At 50.3% G+C, this 19,904-nt stretch overlaps 1 protein-coding gene across 1 annotated transcript in view; it reads right to left on the bottom strand.

The window, feature by feature from the left end:
• LOC140698623 (uncharacterized) overlaps window positions 1–18,694 on the bottom strand; it is a 34,175-nt gene extending 15,481 nt beyond the window's left edge. Inside the window, exons 1-4 of the mRNA XM_072968889.1 lie at window positions 17,954–18,694; window positions 14,101–14,310; window positions 11,009–11,161; window positions 10,172–10,259 (exon numbers count right to left, since the gene is read on the bottom strand). Of these exons, the coding sequence (XP_072824990.1) occupies window positions 10,172–10,259; window positions 11,009–11,161; window positions 14,101–14,235 (376 nt within the window). The 5' untranslated portion in view covers window positions 14,236–14,310; window positions 17,954–18,694. The remainder of the gene's footprint in view (window positions 1–10,171; window positions 10,260–11,008; window positions 11,162–14,100; window positions 14,311–17,953) is intronic.
• Between the last annotated feature and the right edge of the window lie 1,210 nt (window positions 18,695–19,904).

Here is a 19,904-nt window from a genome sequence, read left to right as displayed (position 1 = left end):
TTCTAGCTGAGCTGTCTGGTGAAGGTCTTTCCCTTCCAAAGCCAGTACACAAAGACTGGAAAGGGTGATTATTTCTTCAAATGTGCAGACATCAACACAGGTTGAAAAGATCACACAGAATCAAGGAAACATGGTATCAGCAAAGAAACAAAACAAAATCCCAGTAACTGACCCCCCGAAATGGACATCTATGAATTGCCTGACAACGAATTCAAAGTCATCATCTTAAAGAAGCTCCCTGAGCTATAAGAGAATGCAGACAGGCAACTAGACAAAAATCAGAAAAGTAACACATGGTCATAATGAGAAGTTCAACAAAGAGACAGAAATCATAAAAATAAAGAAAGAAATAAATAACCAAAATGTAAATTCTGGAGCAAAGAATACAATGACTGCACTGAAAAATTTAATAGAGGGCTTCAACAGCAGACTTGACCAAGCAGAAGAATCAGCAGACTTGAAGCCAGGCTATTTGAAATGCTCTGTTCACAGGAGCAAAAGTAAGAAGGAATGAAAAAGAGTGAACAAAGTCTATGGGACTTAAAAGACACAGTCAAGAAAAATGATAATGGGAGTTTCAGAAGAAGAAGAGAAAAGAGAAGAAAGCTTATTTTAAAAAATAATGGCTCATTTTTTCCCAAATCTGGGAAAGGAAAAGAACATCTATATGTATAAATCACAAAAAGACCCCGAATAGGTTGAATCTAAAAGAGGTCTACACTGAGACACCTTAAAATTAAATTGTCAAAAGTTTAAAAAGGGAAATTTGAGAACAGCAAAAGAAAAGCGACTCATCACATACAATGGCTCTCCATGAAGATTATCAGCAGAAATTTTAGCAGAATCCTGAAGGCCAGGAGAGAATGGGATGATATATTCAGAATGCTGAAAGAAAAAATCTGCCAACCAAGAATACTACACCTGGCTAGACTGTCCTGTGACCTGGAGAGATAGACTTTCCCAGACAAACAAACAGTGAGAGTTTGTTTCCATTAGGCCTGCTGAACAAGGAGTGCTAAAGGGGGTTTGCAAGTTCAAACAAAAGGACATTAAGCAGTAGCACAAAAGCAGAAGGAAGTATAAATACTCCTGGTAAAGTGAATATATAGACAAATGCAGAACAGTGCGATGCTCTAATGGTAGTGTACAAATCATGTTTAACCCTGATCGATAACTGAAAAGTCAAAAGTATTAAGAATAACTATAATTACAATAATCAATTAATAATTCCTTTACATGTAAAATGGATTAAACTCACTAATCAAAAGAAAATGAGTGACTGAATGGATAAAACAACAATCTACAACCTCACGCTATCCATAAGAGACTCATCTTAGATTTGAGAACACCCAAAGGTTAAAAGTAAAGAGACAGAAAAAGATAGTCCATGCAAATGGTAACCAAAAGAGAGCAGGAGTGGCTATACTTATAGGAGATAAAATAGACTTAAAAGTTTTTAAAGTGCTCCTTGAGATAAAGAAGATAATTATATAAAGACAAAAGAGTTTATCCAACAAGAAGATATAACAATTATAAATATATGTGCACCTATTCCATTCCTCCTGGGTATATATCTGGAAAAAAAACAAAACAATCAATTTGAAAAGATACATACATACATACCAATGTTCACAGCAGTATTATTTATAATTGCCAAGATATAGAAGCAACCTAAGTGTCCATCAACAGATGAATGGATAAAGAAGATATAGTGTCTATTTATACACAAAGCAATACTACTCAGCCATAAAATACACTGAAATGTTGCCATTTGCCGCAACATAGATGGATTTGGAGGGCCTTGTGCTGAGTGAAAGAAGTCAGACAGACAAAGACAAATTCTGTAGGATATCACTTACATATGGAATCTAAAAAACAAAACAAACTAGAGAATATAATAAAAAATGTAGACTCACAGATATAGAAAACAAATGGATGGTTACCAGTGGAGGGGAGGGGAATTTGGGGGTGTGAGAATGGGGGGTACAAACTACTGGTTGTAAGACAGGCTCAAGGATGTCTTATACAACATGGGGAACATAGCCAATATTTTTTAGTAACTGTAAATGGAAAATAACCTTTAAAATTGTATAAAATGTTTTTAAACATAAAAATATATACATATGCACCCACCACCAGAGCCCCTAAGTATAGACAGCAGACACCTACAGATCTAAAGGGAGAAACAGCCATGCAGTAACAGCAGGAGACTTGACTACACTTCCAATAATGGGTGGAACATCCAGACAAAAGTTAATAAGGAAAGGGCAGAGTTGAACACCACTATAAACCAATGGGCCAAACAGATACACATCGAACATCCAATAGCAGCACAATGCACTTTCTCCTCAAGCACACATGGATTCTCCAGGATAAATCACATTAGAGACCACAAAACAAGCCTTGACAAATTTAAGAAAACTGAAATCATTCCAAATGTCTTTTCTGACCACAATGGAATGATATTTCAGGTCAATAACAGAAGGAAAATGGGGAAATCCACAAATACTGCAAATTAAACAACACACTCTTTTTAAAAACTCCTTTTTAAAAAATCATTTTTAGGGGTAGTTAATTAAATTTATTCATTTATTTTAATTTTTTAAATGGAAGTACTGGAGATTGAACCCAGGGCCTTGAGCATGCGAAGCACATGCTCTACTACCGAGCTATACCCTTCCCTGTAAACAACACATCCTTCGGTGAAACTGGATCAAAGTTGAAACTTAAAGAGTAATTAGAAAATATTTTGAGACCAATGGACATGAGAATGTAACATACCAAAACTTACCAGATGTAGCAAAAGCAGTACCAAGAGATGCCAAGAAACACCTACATCACAGAAGAAAAATCTCAAATCACCTAAGTTTACACCTCAGAGAAGTAAAGAAAGAGAATAAATTAAGCCCAAAGTTAACAGAAAGAAAGAAACCATAAAGTTCAGAGCATAAATAAAATTAGAAAATAGGAAAACAGTAGAACAATAGACAAAACTTTGTTTTTGAAAAGAGAAAACAAAACTGACAACCCTTTAGCAAGATTAAAAGAACAAGACAAGGCTCAGATAAATAATAAATGAAAGAGAGGGCATTACAACAGATGCCACAGAAGTTTTTTTTTAAGTATTAGAAACTATTATGAACAATTAAATGTCAATAAATTGGACAACCTAGAAGTGGCTAAATTCCTAGGAGCATACAAGCTACCAAGATGCAATCAAGAATAAATTGAACGTTTGAATGAACCAATAATAAATAAAAAAGATTGAATCAGTAACCAAACACCCTTCCAACAGAGCAAAACTCAGAACCAGATATCTTTACAGGCAATTCTACCTAACATTTATAAAAGAATTAGTACCAATCCTTCTTAAACTCTTCCAAAAAAAAAAAAAAGGAAGAAAGAGCACTTCCAAACTTATTTTATGAAGCTAGCATTACCGTGACACCAAAGTCAGACAAAAAATTAGAAACAGAGCTACCCTATGATCCAGCAACCCTACTTCTGTGGATGCACACAAGGAGCTAAAATCAGGATCTCAAAGAGAGACCTGCACTCCCTGCTCACTGCAGCATTGCTCACAACAGCCAGAAAGTGGACGCTGCACTGGCTGATCAATGGGTAAAGAAAAAGTGGTGTATACACAAAATGGAATAGTATTCAGCCTTAAAAAAGATGTCCTGCCATTTACAACAACATGAATGAACCCAGAGGACATTGTGCTAAGTGAAGTAAACCAGACACAGAAGGTCAAATTCTCCCTATTATCACTTCTAGAGAAATCTAAAACAGTCAAACTCATAGACGAGAGTAGAATGGTGGCTGCCAGGGCCTGGGGAGGGGGGATCGGGAAGGTGATGGTCAAATGTACAAAGTTTCAGTTTCGCAGGGTGAGTCAGTTCTAGAGCTCTGAAGGGCGTGGCGCCTATAGTTAGTAATGCCTTATTAAGTACTTAAATATTGGCTAAAAGGGTAGACCTTCTGTTAAGGGTTCTCATCACAATGATAAACAAAGAGGGTGGAGGAGACTGGGACGTGATGGATGTGCTTATGGCACAGACTGCGTTGCTGGCTTCACACACGCACACTTACCTCCAGAGTCACTGAGTCGTGTACATTCAATATGTCCAGCTTTTTGTTTTTGTCAATTATAGTTCAAAATATTGGTTGAAAAAAGGGACTGGAACCTGATCTGGTTTAGGGAGCTGAAGGCCTCATGGACAAGGCCATTGGGACACATTTAGAACTCACAGTATGTGACATTAAGTGAGCAGAGCTGGCAGAGAATACTACTGTGTCATTTTGACTATATAAAAAATAGGGAACATGCAAAAATGTTACAGTGGTTACCTCCAGGGGGTGGGGCTACAGGTGATTTTTACTTGTTTTCCTTAAGTTTTCTGTGTGTCTTCCACACAGGAAAAACAATGGAGGTCATTTCAGAATCGGAATCTGTATCAGTCACAGTGATTAGTTATAAATGACAGGATCTACTTTTTGTGGTCTGAGCAGAGGGGGACTTATTCCTGGGTGTTAAGACTGAGATTGCAGGACTACTGGGGACCAAGAGTGGATGCCCCATAGCCAGGGACAACCGCCTGGACAATCAGCTAACCCTACCCATGACCGCTGCCATGGAAACCCCACTGTCTGTGATGCTCAGGCCTAGACACTGCGGCTGCTGCTATAGGGGAACCAGACCCTCGCTCCCTGCCAGCCAGGAGCCCCGTCCCTACACCACCCTGCATTGCTCACTCCCATCCTTTGGATCTCGGGCAGGCATCTGTCCCGAGGAGCCGAGGCCGCCTGCAGAGCCTGGGCTGCCCGTGGTCCGAGAAATGTGGCTTTCAAGTTCCCAGAGACTAACATACACAAAGCATAGAAAGAGAGGGTGGCACACGTGTTGAATGAGTCAGTCTGCAGGATCCACCACAGAAGCGAGACAAAGGTGACAAACAATCCCATGTACCCTTGACCTTGCGAAGTCCACATGGTGGCTCAGGTATCCATGGCCCTATGATGAGGATGGCAGGAGGCTCGCTCTCATTCCAGGGAGCGCTGGCTGTCAGAGCCCTGGCCCTGGGCTCCCTTCACATGAACTGCCAGCACCTCTCTGCCTGGGGGCTTCCCTTGCTGCCAGAGACCCTTGGCCACCTGTGCAGCAGCTGAAGTGTGGAGGCTTACCCTCCCCTGGGGGCAGATGCAGCCAGGACCCCAGCCGCCTCTCTGCACTGGTTCCCAGCTCCCTGATGGACCATTTCCCCCAGCCTGCAGTGGGGGGTTTGGGGGGGTTTCACAGCAGGGGCTCCTGTAGTGGAGGGCTCCTGCAGTGGGGGGATCCTGCAGGGGGCTGCACAGTGGTGGGAGATGTGATAACAGCCATACAGAGGCACCTTCTCTTCCTCTTCTCGCTTCTCCTACCCCCTTGTCTTCGTCTCCCACATGAACTCCTTGTGCCAGAAGCCTCATCTCTGGGTGTGTCTGGGGCAGCTCAGACCAAGGCATCTCTGGCTCAGTGTGAGCATATATGAAGCCTCGTCCTGGCTCCTGCTGGGGTCAGTCCCCTGGACGTGAGTTCACAGGTGTGAGACTGCTTCTGTGACCTCACACCCATTCACGCCAGCTTGGAAAGTCATCCTGTTCCTGGTTCTTGTCCTCCCAAGCAGGAAACCAGAGGGCTCTGAACTGCTCCCACCGCCTGCTGCCCGGGCCACACTGACACCACGACCGTACGCACACAGGCACCTGCTGCCTGAGTCCTGCCCAGCCGGTCTCTCTGTCCTGGGCTGCTTCTCTGTCCTAGGACTGGCAAGATGTGCCACACAGTTCCAGGGTGTCCTCTGCACGTGCTGTCCTTGGGTTATAGGTGACTCAGCTGTTAGCACGTGAGGTGGGTTTCCTGGAGCATGCTCGGGGCCAGGCCCTGCGCTGGGCCCCCCACGAGGGAAGGCGCCCTTGCCTCTGTGCACCCAGCTCTGCCGATGAGCGCCGCCCGGGGAGGGAGCTCGCGGCCTCACAGTGCACCTTCAGGCAGGTGCTGGGAGAAGTGGCTTTACTGATCAGCCCCTCCGGGCTGGGTGTCTGCCTTGTCTCCTTCTAGGCGCATTGTTCCTGTCACCCCCAGTCCACCAAGGAGGAAACTGAGGCTCCTAGAGGTGAAGTGACAGTCTGCGGTCGCTTGGCAGGCAGCTAGGGGCAGGGCTGGGCAGGGACCAGGAAGGCCTGCTCAGGGTCCATCCTTGCTCCACGTTGTGTCCTGGCGTCTCACACACAGGATGTCCCAGAACAATAGGGCTCCCGGCATGGCTGCGTTGCTGCACCTCAGACACTGATCCAGGGCCCCCACCAGCCTTAGCACCGGAGACCTGCAGTGCCCTTGACAGACCCCTTGTCCTTACAGAGGATGACAGAGGCAGTACACAGATGAAGATAAGGTCGCCTCCCCAGCCCTGAGGGATGGAGAGGAGTCGCGTGTTCCCAGTCCCTGTGCTGCATCACAGCTCCTGGCAGCAAACACTGTCATGCTCTCTGGGGGCCAGGAACAGACAGAGCCAGTGACCCAGGGCCCCTCATGAGGCTGCAGTCAAGACATCAGCTGGGGCCACATTACCCGAGGGGCCGAGGAACCTCAGCTCACTCCTGTGGCTGGTGGAGGAGGTGGAAGGTCCTCACATGTGGGCCCCTCACAGGGGAGCTCACAGGTCAGGGCAGGACATGGCTGCTGGCTTCCTCCAGGATGCGAGGTCAAGATGGAGTTAAGAAACACACACACACTCACTGCCTGCTTTCTTTTCTGTCACAGCTGTGATAAAATGGGGAAGAAAAACACAGAGCAAGAGCTCTCTACGCCGCCCCAGGCCACCCTTCCTCACCGGTCTGTGCTGGCTTTTGCTTTGGAGAGTCCAGCACGAGGCTGGGCTGACCTTGTCACTGCCCTGGGGCAGGAGGAGCACAGGGTTCTACTGGGCACTCAGGTCCCTGTCACCTGCCAGTGTCCAGGGCTGTGGCCGTGTCGGCGAGCACTGGTGCCCACCAGGAACTGCTGGGAGGGAGTCCGGGTCCTTCTGGATAAGGGGTCTACACTTAGGCAACTGGGAACCACGGCTGTTCACTCATTTACTAATGGTGAGACCGAGGGGGTGGCTGGGTGCTGCCAGAAGTCCAGGCTCATCCGTCTGTGACAACAGGCCTGGGTGTTAGAGGGGCAAACTGGGGCTCTGTGCCCCCTTTAAAAACAGTAATTTGCCACTTTGTTGAAAAATTGTTGATGCACTACAGAACTCCCCTACATAGCTCTGTGTGTGTGTGTGTTGTTAACAGTTTGAAGATCCACTGTCCTCACTGCTTGAGTCAGTAAATGAAAACAATCCTCTCCCCGGAGGGCCAGTGTCAATCCTGTCCCTGCTCTGCCTCATCGTCTGACTCCCCGGCAGGCACCTCTCAGCCCAGGCACCAGGCTTTTCTGTTCTGCTTCCTTCAGATTGTGACACGTGCCGTCTTTGGGGACTGGCCATATGGGCGACTCACCCTGATGCTGTGGCTGGTGAGTGTCCCTCGTGTGTCCCACTCTCCTGATGAGACACGCTGGGCCTGTTCTAGCTCGGGGCCCAGGACTCACTGCCAGGCTGTATCCCATGTTTTATAATAGAAAATAACAAATCTGACACCACATTGGATCTCTTCCTCTAGTTTTAACCCTGTGCCCTGTTTTCTAGGCTCAGGCTTGCTAGCTCTGCTCCTTTTATGAAACAATGTTGCCTTTAGCCTGAAATACACAGGCAAGCATGAGAGACAGCTGTGAGAACAAAGGATTCCTACAGCAAGAAGTTTGCAACAACCAACCGCACCCCGTCCCCTGTTTTTCTGTGCAAAAGGAGCCTGTGCTATGACCGGAGCAGGATAGTTCTCCAAGACGTTAGTCGGCCATCCTCTCGGTCTGCAGGCTTTCCAAATAAAGTCGCTATTCCTTGCCCCAACACCTCGTCTCCCGATTTACTGGCCTGTAATGCGGCGAGCAGAACGACTTTGGACTTGGTAACAGTTTCACTGGTGTTTACATCTGGGAGCAGAACTTCTGGGTCAGAGGGAGCCCTCACCTTCCCGGCCAAGAACATCATCCTTCCTAAAACTTGAGCAGGTGTGTGTGTGCCAGGCCCCATGCAGACCTGGGAGGAGGGGAGCCACAGCCCGACCATTGCTCAGGGACATCTAAGCCACCGCCGCTGCCTGCGCCGTGCTGTGGGGGAGGGCGGGGGCTTTGAGAGGGGGGAATGGGGGGGCTACTGATGACCCACCTCCTGCCCCTCCCCGAGTTAGGAGCACAGGTGCTGAGCAAGGAGCTGCATCAAGCATCAGGTAGTGGGGAGAGGGTGTGCAGAGGCGTCAAGGCTGGAGGGGCTGCCATGACCCAGGGTCACAGGCCAGGAGTCCTGAACAGCAGAAGTTTATCTTCCTACGGTTCTGGGGGTGGGAGGCCCAGGCGAAGTCCGACGAGGTGGCTTTCTGGTGATGACAATCCTCCTGGCTGCCAGCTGGCCATCTCCTCGCTGTGTCCGCATGTGGTGGGGAGCCAGCTCTGGCGACTCTCTTATGTAAAGACATCTGACCAACCAGGTAGGGCCACCCTTGACACCTCACTCAGCCTCTGCATCTGCCACACAGGGGGACATCAATCTATGAATCTGGGGGACACAAACATCAGTCTCTAAAGGTGAGAGGAGTCTGAGGACCTGGGGCACGCGGGGGTGAGAGCGAGGCAGCATTCAGGTACCTGCTGTCATGAAGCCAACCACCCCTAAATGCAGTGGTTTAAAACAATCCTCATTTGTCCCCAGAGGACTGCACAGTGTGGGCAGCCAAGGGGCCGGCTCCTCTCTGCTGCCCAGGACCTCGGCCAAGGCCTCGCTCACAGGGGCTGTCATCCAGGGCTCAGCTGGGCTGATGGCTGGGCCTTGGCCTCCATGTGGCTGCTGGGTTTCCTCACAGCCTGGGGGCTGGTTTCCAAGAGCGAGAAACCAAAAGCTGCTGTCCTTTGCAGGTTGGGTCTGACCCTGGGCAGGAGTGTCATTTCTGTCTTGTGGAAGTCAGAGTCCAGGTGCAGCTGCTGGCCTCTCATGTCCCAGAGCTTGTCTTTTTTTTAAATAAAAATTCCATGAATTTAAGGTGTACAACGTGACATGTGGTGCATGTGCACATAGTGAAATGATCACTATGGGCAAGCTAATCAGCACGCCCCTCTCCTCACCTGTTTCTCACTTTGTGTGGTGGGAGCACCTCGAGGCTACTCTCCTGGCGAATGTCCCCGACATGATGCAGCGTCACTAACCACGGTCGTCCTGCCAAACCTGTGTCCGCAGACACACTCACCCTCCAGAACTGTCACTTTTACCCCAGGACCACCTCTCCCCATTTCTGTTACAGCAGCTGAGCCTGACCCTCAGCAGGATAGCAGTCTTGGAGGAGACATTTCTAGTGGCCCCTCCGAGTCAGGCTACTCCCAGGACCACAGCTGTTTGAGGTTTCCAGCCCTCCCTTCCGTGGGTGACAGCCAAGCCCAGCTCCAGCCCACTCTCCCCTCTGGACACCTCTCTAGAAATCCAACGTGTGAAGATGGATGTTCCCAACTAAGTGAGTCAGGAGGTGACATCTTCCAGGGCGCCACCCTCACTCTCTCTCAAAGATGCAGCTTGTGTGTAATACGCTGCCCTGACTCCCTCCTGACACCTACAGATTCTCATCAAGTAACTCAGGCAACGGCGTCTCACGTGGTGTCACTTGGTTATTACTGGGAAGATGCATGTGGAACTGACAATTTCCGCTAAGCTGACAAGTGTAAAAGCTTAATTTGAAAACCAGTGAAACTCCATTTACAGTGTGAATGCAGGACTTAGTCAAGCCTGGGCCTGAGCCCTCAGTTTGGTCCTGTTCACGTAATTTTTATGTCTCCTCCACCCTCAAGGAGCCTATAATTTTATGGGGAAAAGGAATTCTATATTAAAATATTAAACGTGATGATATTGGAAAAAGGTATATAAGTCACTTGTTCTTCATTTGTTTACTCTAAGTGTCTCACAGGCTGGTGTGAAATAGATTATATTAGTAGGAAATCTGAGGTTCAGGAAGGCCGACAGATCAGGGGACAACTGCCATTGAAAAGGCAGTTTCTACTCACCATCCTGGAGGAGGGGACGGCTTCCCACAGGGGGCCGCACCACAGGGGTCAGGGGCGGAGGAGCAGGGCGCCGTGGACAGGGCTGTTTCTGCAGGAGGGAAGGGCGAGGCAGGTGAGCAGGCTGAGGACTGGCCGGTTGAGTAACTTCATGGGCTCTGGGGTGGAGGGGTGGCCCCGAGGGCCTGGACCTGACTCTGGATGAGTCAGGCAGGTGGACAGTGGCTCAGCGTGAGTCCGAGTCCAGTGGAGGAGGTGGGGGGCTAGACCTAGAAGGAGGACTCCTCCTGGGGCGGGAGGGCCCACAAAGGGGGCAGGAGGTCAAGTCCAGGTGACTGAAAACAGGGTGTGTCCTGCCTAGGCCTGCAGGGTGGATGAAAGCATCCAGTCTACAGAAGGTAGAAACAGGATCCATACAAGGGCTCAGCTCAGATGTCACCTCCTCAGGGGAGACTTCCCTGCCTGCTCAGTCTACAGGGACAGCCTCCTGCAAACACGTCTCCTCAGCAGTTACCCGCTTCATTTCCTGCACAACATTCCAGATCCGGCTCCCTGCTCCGCACCTAGCCATGGTCCCCCTGCCCAGAGGAAAAGCCCTCACAAGGGCCACCAGGCCCTGCACAACCTGGGACCCCACCTCTCTATCTCTTCTGCCACCACTGTCCCTCCTACCCGGCCCTCTCGTCCTCCACCCTGCAGTCCTGACTTCCCTGAGCCCTGTGTGTCCATCCTAACATGTGGTGTGTGCTCACTGTGTGTCTCATTCCCTGCGTGCCTCCTGCCCAGGTCAGTGCCCGGCACACAGTAGGGCTCAGTAAGTAGTGAATGAATGATTCTTACCATCACAGCTGGGAAGACTCCTGTCTGTGGCCTACAGCGTTCATACACCAGGTGCACATTCACTGAGGCCTTATTGCGTGCTGGGTGGGATCCAGACACCGGGCATAGCAGGGAGTCAAGCAGGTGGGTCTCCATTCTCATGCAGCAGATAGCCTAGTGGGGGACACAGAGAAAAATAAGTAAAATATATCAAAAGTCAGGCGGTGATACGTTCCATGGAGGAAAATAAAGTCATGGAGGCCATTTGGGCAGAATACTGGAGATGTTTAAGGAGCAAGCAATGCAGAGGAAGAAAGTTCCCGGCTGAGAGAATGGCCAATGCAAAGGCCCTGAGGCCACAGTGGGCTGTATGTGGACAGTCATAGTGATCCTGTGGGTTCTTAGTCTTGCCTTCAGTCTGTATGCTGCTTTTACTTGTAAACCTTGGGTTGAACTTTCTAGCTAACTAATCCAAGTCACCAATCTTTGAATTTAGCCAATTCTATCCCAGGAATTTAAAGTGGAAATGGGAGAATTTGGGTCAAGTTACCTTGTGTTTCCTTGTGACCTCCCTGGACCTTGCTCTGTCAGGCACCAGGTGGCTGTGAAATGAGCATGATGGTCCCCTCCCTGCGGATCCAGTGAATGAACATCTGGGCATCCTCAAGCCTCTTCTGCTGCACCCCCACCCCACCTCTCTGGGACTTAAGCTCTGATCCTGACCCCGGTGGCACCTTCATCCCCTACCTCCAGCTCCTCTGGACATACCTATGCTGAGCTTTTCCAGGTCAGCATGCCCCAAAAACTGAGCTCATACCTTGCCCCACAACTGACTCTTCCCCGTGAAGTCCCCTCGTGAGAGAGGCCACCACCAGCGGGATCCTTCAGGCCCAAGGCTTGGTCCTCCCACCCCTCCAATGCCTTCAAGCTAGTGATCCCCTCTGGCAGGCCCTCATCATCCTCTCCCTCCCTCTTTAGCTTTGGGCTGCACACCGACCCTCTTTTCACAATCCCCCACAAGACATGTCCAGGTCCCCTCGGGGACATAGAGGTGGCACAGCTGGGTGTTGCTGGGAACAAAGAGCAGGTCCCAGAGCACAGGACAGACGAGGGCTCCCAATCCACCAGGGCACAGGCTACAGTGGTGGCAAGACACCCATAAAGGGTGAGGCCACTGCATCCCCACCCTCTGTTCCCCAAAGGTGCCCGTGTTTCCTGCCTTGCCTGGGGCGCTGCCCCCCTCACTTTCTGTAGGGGGACACCTATTCATCCATTCATTCACTCCTTCATTCATCATGTACATGGGTCCTGCTCGGTGCCAGGCCCTGGCTAGATGACAGCTCATCCTTGGAGACCCAGCTCAGACCCCACTTCCTCCATGAAGTCCTTCTGGGTTCCTACCCTCTCCTGCAGCCCCTGTGGCCTCCTCTGGCACCCCCAGGGCTGTGACCACACTCTGATTACCTCTCCAGTCTGTGAGCTCTGCATGGAAAGGGACTCAGAAAAATGTGACCCAAAAAGGCTAAGAAAGATGTTACTAGTTTTCTATTACAGATAAGGACATTGAGCAGTGAGAGGGCAGTGGCCACCCAAGGCCACAGAGCAGGGTCTCAGTGAGCCCTCCCGTGGCCCTGTTACTGGTTCTCTGTTACAGATGAGGACACTGAGGCACAGAGAGGGAGCAGGAGCCTGCTAGAACCTCAGCCCCATGGCCTGTGCCCTTCATGACCAGCTTCATTGAGCCAGCAGGGGTGGGGGCCTGGCATGGACGTTAAAGCAGCCTGGCCCCCAGTGCCCTTTCAGATGCAAAGTCACCCTCAGGAAGCAACCCTTGACACCTACTTCACACCCCTGGGATGGGGATCTCATTGCTCTTCCTGGAAGCTGGCTGGGCCTCCCTGCGGATTGGTCTGGGACAGCCCAGGAGAGGCCTGGGGCAGCCACAGGGCCCCTGAGGCTCCCTGTCCCCAGCTGAGCAGCTCTGGCCCCCCTGACTGTCCCTGGCAGAGGCCTAATGACAGAAGATGTCAGCCATGCAGCCAGGCGTCCTATGGAGATGAAGAAATGGGGTGCACCATGCAAGTACGTGCAGATATTCAGGTATTCACTCAACAAACAATCGATTCAGGCCTTGCAGTGTGGCCGGCTGGGGCCCAGGCCCGGGTGTCCAGCAGTGAATACAACCAACACCTTGAGCCTCCTGGGAAAACAGTGCTCAGAAAAACGGGCCCCCAGCGCCCCCACCCTGCTCCCCACAAACAATCACACTGAGATGAGGCTGTGGCCATGGGTCCCAGTGGAGGGTGAAGGGAGGGAGGAGACACCCAGAGTGGGCACTGGAGCTGGACAGCCTGGGCTCTGATGTCTGGGGCAGTCACCTCACCTCTCTGTGCCTCAGTTTCCTCATCTGTAGAAGGGGTGATAACACCGGTCCCTGCCCCATAGATTCCCACGAGGAGTCAAGCGAGCTCGTACTTGTAAGGTGTGTAAGACTGCGTCTGGCCTGGGGTCAGACTGCCGCTCACCTCACAATGGTCTGTCCCACTTTAAAGATGAGAAAACCAAGGCTGAGGGGGGGTTATGAGGTCAGCCCGGGCTCGCCCCCTCCTCATGCTCTGCTGACGTCCCCTCTGTGCCCAGCTCTCCTGCGTTCATGTCATCCCTCTGTCCCCATATCCACCCAGCAAAGTAGGTGCTAAGAATCTCTGAGCAAATCAGAGCATGAATGGGGACACACCCTCTCCCCACCCTGGGCTCTCGGGGCTGTGGACAGGATGGGGATATCGGGCTCCCCCAGACCATCCAGGAGGCCCAGAGTGTCCGTCACCTCACTTCCACCCACTACGGAGAAGGTGTGGGGCCAAGGGCCAGAGGACGCTGCCATAGCCCAGGATGGGGGCTGCCAGGCAGGCAGGAGGAGGCAGCTGAGGTGCAGGGAATGAGGGTGCCCAGGAGGGCAGGGAACAGAGTCCAGCCTGGGCTTCACCCCCTGCTGGACCCTGAGTGGGGCTGAGAACTGGGACCAGTCCAGGCCCCACTGGGACTCCTCCTCACCCAGCAAAGAGGGGAGGAAGAGACAAGGAGACCAGTGCCGCTGGCCCCATGGCACTCACTGTGTGCAGGTGCTGCTTCCAGGATCCTGGAGGTTCATTCAGCCCAGAGTGTGCGCTGGGCCCCTCGCTGAGAGCAGCCTCTGGGCATCGTGGACCAAGGAAGTGCCCTGTCCTCCCTCTTAAGGCTCCTGGCATGTTAGGCAGAGAATGTCCCAGGTCCCACACCCAGGCCTCTCTGGGGGGACACTGACATGTGGGGTCACGATGGTCCTGGGAAAGGAGAGAGAGTGTGGGCTGGGTGTCGGGTCTGCATCAGACCCCAGTGCTGCCCCTACTGCTGTGCGACCTGGAAACTTCCCCCGACCTCTCTGTGCCTGGCTTTCCAACCCTGACTCAGAGGACTGCTGTGCTTGGCACACAGTAGGCCCTCAATCAGAGGAAAAAGCCAGCCCTTCCCCAAGAACCTCTCCTCTTATGTGCCCAAAGCTAAGCCCATGTGCCACACGTCACCAGAGCTGATCCTTGACAAGCAGGGCACGTGCAGTCCAGCAGCTCCTCCCTCCCGCCTGAGGCCTTTCCCTCCTCTGTGACAGTGGCTCGGAGCAGGTCTCAGCACCCCAGAAGTCTGAACTGGGCTTTGTGACCTGGGGGAGTCCCTGTTCTACACAACTTGGTTTCCAGGTCCTTCCAGCAAAGAACAAAAGCACCTGCTCAGTGTTTTAGCTGCAAGGCCCTCCCTTTACAAATTGCCCTGTCACTTCTGGGCTGGAAGATGTGCGTTCCAGAGCACGTGACCATCTGACTGATGACTATGGGGAAACATCCCTGCCCACACTGCCCTCCTCAGAGTCCATCTGCGAGAAGAGGGGATGGTGACCCACAGCTCCACACAGTTTTATCAGAACACAGCCCCCACCCACTGTTGGAAACAGGTGTGAGAAGCAGAGATTCCCGCGTGCCTGAACCCCTGTCATCCAGAGAGCAGAGGTTCCCCCAGACAGAAGGGGAGAACGTACTTTCAGATCATATATCTGATAAGGGGTTAACACCCAAAACATAAAGAACTCCTACAATTCAACAGCAAAAAACAAGCCATCTGGTTGAAAAAATGGAAAGAGGAGCTGCATAGACGCTTTTCCAAAGAAGACACACAGATGGCCAACAGGTACATGATTAAGGTGCTCAACATCCCTCATCATCAGCGAAATGCAAATCAAACCCACAGGGAGCTATCCCCTCCCACCCGTCAGGACGGCTGCCATCAAAATACGAGCGCTAACAAGTGCTGGCGGGGCTGTGGAGAAAAGGGAAATCTGCACACTGTTGGTGGGAATGCAAATGGTGCCGTCACTGTGGAAAACGATATGGAGGCTCCTCAAAAGTTTTTAAGTAGAACCCCCGTATGATCCAGCAACTCCACTCCTGGGAGTATATCCAAAGGAAATGAAATCACATGTCAAAGAGACAACTGGACCCGCGTGTTCACTGCAGCATTATTTACAATAACCAAGTTATTGAAACAACCTAAGGGTCCATCGGCAGATGAATGGATACAGAAAATGCGATCTATATAATGGAATCTTATTCAGACATTAAAAAAAAAGAAATCCTGCCATTTGTGACAACTTGGATGGACCTTGAGGGTATTGTGCCAAGTGAAACAAATCAGACAGAGAAAGACAAACACCTATGATCTCATTTATATGTGGAATCCGAAAAATAAACCAAACCCATGGAAATGGAGAACAAGTTGGTGGTTGCCAGAGGTGAGGGTGGGGCTGATTGAAATCCGTGAAGATAATCAAAAGGTGCAGACTTCCAATTAGGAGATAAGCAAGCCCTGGGGACATAATGCACAGCAAGGTGACTGGAGTTAACAGCACTGTGCTGTGCATTTGAAAGTTGTTAAGAGAGTCCATCTTAAAAATTCTCATCCCAAGAAAAATAATGTGTAACTATGGGTGGTGACGGATGTCAACTAAACTTCCTGCGGTGACCATTTCACAGTATGCACAGCATTACGCTGCACGCCTAAGACTAACAACACTGTGTGACAGTTGTACATCAATAACACACATCTAAGGAAGCGAGGTGGGAGCCCGGACTACCTGCTGCAGAAGCTGCCTCCGCCCTCCAACAGCAGCGGGCGGTGGTTGTGACAGGGGCTGTCGGTCCCTCAAAGCCTAGACTGTTTACTGTCTGGACCTTCACAGGGAGAGTGCGCAGACCCTGCCCTGGAAGACAGTGGTCATGGCAGCGACAACGGCCTGTCTGGGTGCAGGCTCAGCCCAGAGAGCCCTGTGCTCTGCTGTCGCCCCATGTAACCCCTCCACACCCTCAGAGGGAGAGGCTTCAATGTTCCCATTTTACACATGAGAAAACTGAGGCTTGTTTGCTTTGAATAACTGACCGAGTGGTGAGGGAAGCACTGAACCCCAGTGTTCTGATTTCATAGCCACATCTCAACCCTGATTTTTACAAGGCAGGGGTCCAGGCACTGGGGACCCTCCACCTTCCACACTTGTAGTCGTGCTCCAGGGCCGCCATCCCCAAGGTGGCTGGGTGAACACATTTAATCCACTTACTCTGCACCCGCTCAGCCCTCGGCTGCCACTCTGCTGTTGCTGCCTGACACCAGCTGAGGTTTTAGGTGAATCATCACCCCCTGCCCACCTGCCTGCCCTGCCGCGGGGGGCAGGCCCCTCCTAGCCTGGGCATTCTAAATCCTTAGCGCACACATCTGCAGAACTGCATCAAAAGAGCGCTGCTCACCTGTGTCAAGGTGTTGACAAGGGGAAGGGAGGGGGAGTTGGGGTGGCCTCTTATACCAAAAGTGGCACATGAAAGGGACATGTTTATGTCCATAATGAGACTCAATTTGAAGCTAAGAACTTGGTCCCAGAAAGGAGTAAAGGCTGAGAGACTACAGGGCTGCTGAGAAAGGGGCTTGACTATTTGATTGCAAATTTTTAATTTAATTAAAAGATCAGCCCCCTGGATGATAACAATTTGCCCCTAAGGCCAGAATTGGCCACCTGAGCCCTGGGTACCCCTCAGTTCCAGGATGTAATCATCTGAGCAGGGGGGCCTTAACTTGGGGGGCTGTCCTCTCAGTCATGGGTGCACCTGCCCACGTGTGCACCCATGGACTGCAGTGCCCACGGGTCAGGGTGCTCCTCACGCCTGGCCAAGGAGGCCCAGGTCACAAGGAAGGAATGACAGTCTGTGGGATCACATGTGTGCCCCCGCAGGGGAGATTGTTGTATAAGGAAGAGCCCACCCTCCCCCCTCCTCCCCACCCTCACATCCAGGAGGGGTGCTGGAGGGAGCAGGACTCCTGAGCCCCTAGGCTTAGCAAGCACCCTGGCTGAGGGTGGGGAGGCTGCCCACTCGAAGTCACAGATCAGATGGTGGATTGGGGTCCCACCCCCACAGCTCACCAGTGAGCCTCTCTAGTCTGTTTTCTCCTCTGTAAACTGAAACCCAGTCACCCTCACCCTCAGACGTGGGGGCAGCCTGTGTAAATTACAACACAAAGCCCTGGGCTGTTTCAGGTGCCCTGGGGTGTCCAGCCCCGAGGCCGGGCAGGTGGGAGAAGAGAGGTGTGGGTTAGCAGGTGGGACAGCAGTGCTGAGACCTGGCTGAGTGTGTGCACTCTAATATCCAGGACCTGGGAGCTGCCACTAGCAAACCCATTCCCTGAGGCCATGTTTACTCTCACTTGTCAGCTACAATCCCGTTTGCACAGAGGCTTCTGGAGTCTATCAGCCACATCATTGCCTGTCACCACACTGTTGCAGTCCCAGGGTCCCCATTTAGCCAGCTTGAAGGGATAGTCAGATTCCCTTTTTAACCAGTGACAGAAAACCAAAGCGGCTTAAAGAAGCAAATAAGGCAGGAAAGAATGACTTACCTAACTGAGATGTCCACGGGGAGACAGCTTCAGGCAGGGCTGTACCTGGTGCTCAGTGACATCAGCAGAAGTTGTCCTTCCCCACTTCTGAGATCTGCCACTGGTGTCATCTTCACATGGCTCTGCCTTTATGAGAGCAAGATGGCCACCAACTGCCACAGGCTGACATCAGGTCCCTTCAACTCCCAACTGAAATAGAACTTCTCCACCCCCAGGTTTCCAGCACCAAAGCCTGACCATGGAGCCTGACAGGGCTGGTGCCCAGCTCTGAGCCAATCACAGTGGCCAGGGAGGATGGAACACACTGACTGGCCAGACTGGGGCCATGTGGCCAACCTCTCCAGAAAACTTGTGATCTGTTCACCTGTTTCTGTAACTTAGCAGACCCTGGGGGGCCTTCCAGAATCAGACTCCCTTCCCCCATCCTCTGCTGCAGCTCCTCTGAAGCACCCAGGTAATATTATCTCATGTCTATTTCCTGAGCTTTTCAGATGCTTAAAGCCACCACCAAGGGAAGAAATTAACACTTGACGATTGAGGGTGCATTGCCTCCAGTCCTTCTGGTACCTGGGGGTTGATGGTGTTGATCGCCCTGTTCCCTCCACATCAACCAATCAGAGGATTGTGCACAAGCTGATCACCTACCCTGTGACTCACCCTCCCTTACCTGGCCTTTAAGTATGCTTTGCTGAAATTCTTTGGGGAGTTCGGGATATTCTTAGGCATAAGCCACCCCGTCCTCTTTGCCCGGCCCTGCAATAAACCTTTCTCTGCTCCAAACTTCGATGTTTCAGTTTGCTTGGTCTCGTGGTGTGGCAGGCACATGAACTTGCCCTTAGTAACACTCCCTCTGCCTGGAACCTCTTCTGCCACCTGTGCACATTACGTGCCCTTCCTCACATCTTTTCAGCTTTATTCTTTCAGGAGTATTTACTGAGAGCGGTTTACGTGCCAGACACTGTTCTAGGTATGGATGGTTGGATCCAGCATCTCTCTGATCATCACTGAGGTGGAGCATCATTTCATGAATTCATTGTCTGTTTTATTGGAAAAAATAGATACATAAATGTAGGGAGTCCGAATCTCTCAGGCATAAACCCAAATACTAGACATAGATACTTAAACTAGCAGGGGAATGGTGCATAACTTCCCAACTCCGTCAATTTTGGCTGCACATAATGACATCCTTTCAAAAAGCACGTGCAGAAGAGGCTGGGAAATGGACTCACTTCATAGAGGAGGCATCTGAAAAACGTGCCTCAGCCAGCTGAGCAAGGGCGACAGCAACAGTAACGCCACCTTTAGGGCGCGTGCCCTGAGTTTTACTTAGACATGGCAGCCAAATGTGATGGGGCATTCTGAACGGGATCTTAGAAGAGAAAATGGTAAAACTAAGAAAATCTGAAAAAAGCATGGATTGTAGTGAATAATAATATATCATCATTAGTTCACTAATTGTAACAATGAGCATAATAATACGAGATGGCAATAAGACAGAAAACTGATCTGGACTACCTGGGAAATCCTACACTATCTTTGAAAAGTTTCTATAAATCTGAAACAAGTTAAAATAAAACTTATATTAAACATTTTTATATTTTAGAATATATTATTTTAAAATTACCCTACAAGAAATTACTATGACTTTTACCTGTCACCTCCTTCTATTTTGTTTTTTCTAAAGATAGGACTTATGACACAGAATAAATAACCTAGAATAATACATACATAATTTCCAATCACATTTATTTCACAGTTTTCATATTAAATACTAATGCACGTGTTTGTTTATGATGTAGGCTGTTCTTTGGAGGGTTTTTCTTTCTTTTTTCTTTGGTTGTTGTTTTACTGGTATAGCTGTGTCCTAAGTTCACTCTAAGAAGTTTGTCATCATAAATGTATATTAGGATTCAGGCTTCAGTGAGTTTATTTAATTTCATGGCTGACCATA

The sequence above is a fragment of the Vicugna pacos genome, chromosome 10 (assembly GCF_048564905.1).
Source record: "Vicugna pacos chromosome 10, VicPac4, whole genome shotgun sequence".
In the NCBI taxonomy this organism is placed as follows: Eukaryota; Metazoa; Chordata; class Mammalia; order Artiodactyla; family Camelidae; genus Vicugna; species Vicugna pacos.
This window is presented reverse-complemented; position numbering and strand designations above follow the sequence as displayed.